The sequence below is a fragment of the Medicago truncatula genome, chromosome 7 (assembly GCF_003473485.1).
Source record: "Medicago truncatula cultivar Jemalong A17 chromosome 7, MtrunA17r5.0-ANR, whole genome shotgun sequence".
In the NCBI taxonomy this organism is placed as follows: domain Eukaryota; kingdom Viridiplantae; phylum Streptophyta; class Magnoliopsida; order Fabales; family Fabaceae; genus Medicago; species Medicago truncatula.
Genome location: NC_053048.1, coordinates 36002776 through 36005147, shown reverse-complemented (window position 1 = coordinate 36005147; position 2372 = coordinate 36002776). Strand labels below are relative to the sequence as shown.

General features: G+C 34.7%; 1 protein-coding gene across 1 annotated transcript; it reads right to left on the bottom strand.

Annotated features, from left to right (window-relative positions):
* Nucleotides 1-274: 274 nt before the first annotated feature.
* On the bottom strand, nucleotides 275-1507 carry LOC11427526 (uncharacterized). The gene has a single exon (XM_003623911.3). The coding sequence runs from the start codon at nucleotides 1505-1507 to the stop codon at nucleotides 275-277; it is 1233 nt and encodes a 410-aa protein (XP_003623959.3).
* Between the last annotated feature and the right edge of the window lie 865 nt (nucleotides 1508-2372).

Genomic DNA, 2372 nt, shown 5'->3' with positions numbered 1-2372 from the left:
GAATTGTAAAAAAAAAATCATCAATAAGCCATACCGTGAAAAATCATTGTACATATGCATGCTGGATGTTGACAATAACATAACAAAGAAGCCAATTCCTATGCCTACCAGAATAGATTGTACACATGGAATCAATAGACAAACAAGTAATGAATCCAAACTTAGCAAGCATAAAAGGATTGAATACATAATTTGTCAATATTGATGATAAAGGAACATAAAAAACTAACAATCGAATGGATCATTAATTAAACCTAACTTGAAGGTGACCCGATCAATCCCAATGAAGTTGTGGTAGAACCCAAAATTGTTGCATGCAGTTGAAGGAAAGCACTGAAGGTGGTCTCTGAACGCTTCCATCCTTCACATTAAAGATATAGATATCTGTCTCTAAACCATTAACAAAATAAATTGAATCCTTTTCCAACTTGGAGAAAGCAGAGGCTGGCACAGATATTGAATCACCAACACTTCCGACAAATAAAATGCTGTCTTCCAAACTCTCAAGTTTGTTCATGTGTTCTAGTTTTCCACTCTGGGCATCCAGTTCCAATTTGAAAATGCAGGGTTTGATTAAATCTCTGCCGATTAAGAATCTTTTCATCATCCATATGTCTCTGGTCAATGATTTCACAAAATAAGCACGCCCATTATAAGTACGCCCATAAGAATATAGTTCTGGAGGAAAAAAATATGGAGTACTAGCCATCTTCTCATAGTAGGAAAAATTAGGATCAAATGAGTCATCAGAAGAAGGATTGTTCAACTTGAAGGATACAATGGTATCTGTGCTATCAACAAATATCAGGCCTTTATAAAATACAACATCAGTGAAAGAAAATTCATTTGTGTTTACACGAATCCAAAATGACTGGCTTGGTCTTTTGAAAGCGAGAGAACCAAAATTGTAAATCACTGCAACCACATAATCACTTGGGCTTGTAAAGGGGTCAGCAGACAAGGTAACCTTTTTGAGAGATTTGAGAGGTGGCAGACTAATGGGAGCTATACTACACTTAAAAGGATTCACTAGAGTTATGGCATTGTTATCATCCACCAATGCAAGCCAACCATGGCTACAGCCTAAACACAATTTCATTGTATTGATGGAAGGATGGGAGAATTGAATAGGGTAGTCTTTCTTACTTAGGATATTATACAATGATATCTTCTTTGTCTGTGATATTGCATGTATACGCGACAATTTTTTTGAGAGGATCATCAGCATAGGCAGTACATTCCTAAATTGATGATTTTTATGGTTAAGCTTAGCAGCTGATAGCCAATTCTTACACACAACACCGAACCTAACATAGTCTGTTTGTACTTCCAACTTTTCAAGAACCAAACTAAGAGGAAGTTCATTTAAATTTGCCCAATCAACCTTCCTCATTGCTAAGTAAGAGCCTTGACTTGATAAAGTAGAACTGACTGGTGGAGTAACTGAAGGCAGTCTTTGAGGTAAGATACTCCAATTACCTGCAAAAAGTATAGACAGTAACTCCATTTACAATTCAGTAAAATCTTTGATACCAAGGACAAAGAAACATAGCCACGTATTAGTATTCAGGTCTGTTTGGATTGACTTATTTGAGTTTGGCCTAATACATAATTTTTTTAAAAAAAAAAATACAATTTTCAGCACATCCTCAACCGTTTGAATTATAAAATCCGAAATGATGAACAATTTATTTATTATATAATCCAAACACGTTCACCACCTAGAAAATATAATGTGATGGTTGAAAATGCTTGAAATGTCATGAATTACACAACAACAAAAAAAAACTATGAATCACACAATGTGCGGTGGTTCGGATTTTGGAAGGTTTGTGAGAAATTTAGGGGGAAATTTCGTAACTGTTGACATGGTGTGGTTTTCTAGTTTTGCTTTTACATTGGTATCGTTAGGATTATATAATTCGGACTGTATTTTTTTCGTTTGGATTATATAATCCGAACATGGATAAAACAACAATTTGGAGGGTGCACAAGAAGTGCATGGGAAAGGAAATCTTTAAATATAACTTTTTTCCTGGTAAAAATACTAGGTTTGTTTTATTTTTAAATAAGATGAAATTATTTATTAAAGTAACATTAAAAATTTTGAACTACAATTCCCGTGAGCTTAACTCAGTTGATAGGGATATTGCATATTTATATCCAGGGGTCGGGGTTCGAACACCGGACGCTCCACTTCTCCACAATTAAATTGTGTGAGCTCTAGCCACTAGACTACTTGACAAAAAAAAATTTGAACTAGATAATATCAGCATTAATGAACCGGATCTCATCATAACTCCGTAGTTAAGTGTGTTTGGTCAAAAGTAGTATTAAGATCGATGACCTCATGAAAAGTTCTTATGTTTGAA

Excerpts from the sequence above, each read along its gene's own strand:
- LOC11427526 (XM_003623911.3), bottom strand. The coding sequence starts at position 1,507 with ATGGAGTTACTGTCTATACTTTTTGCAGGTAATTGGAGTATCTTACCT.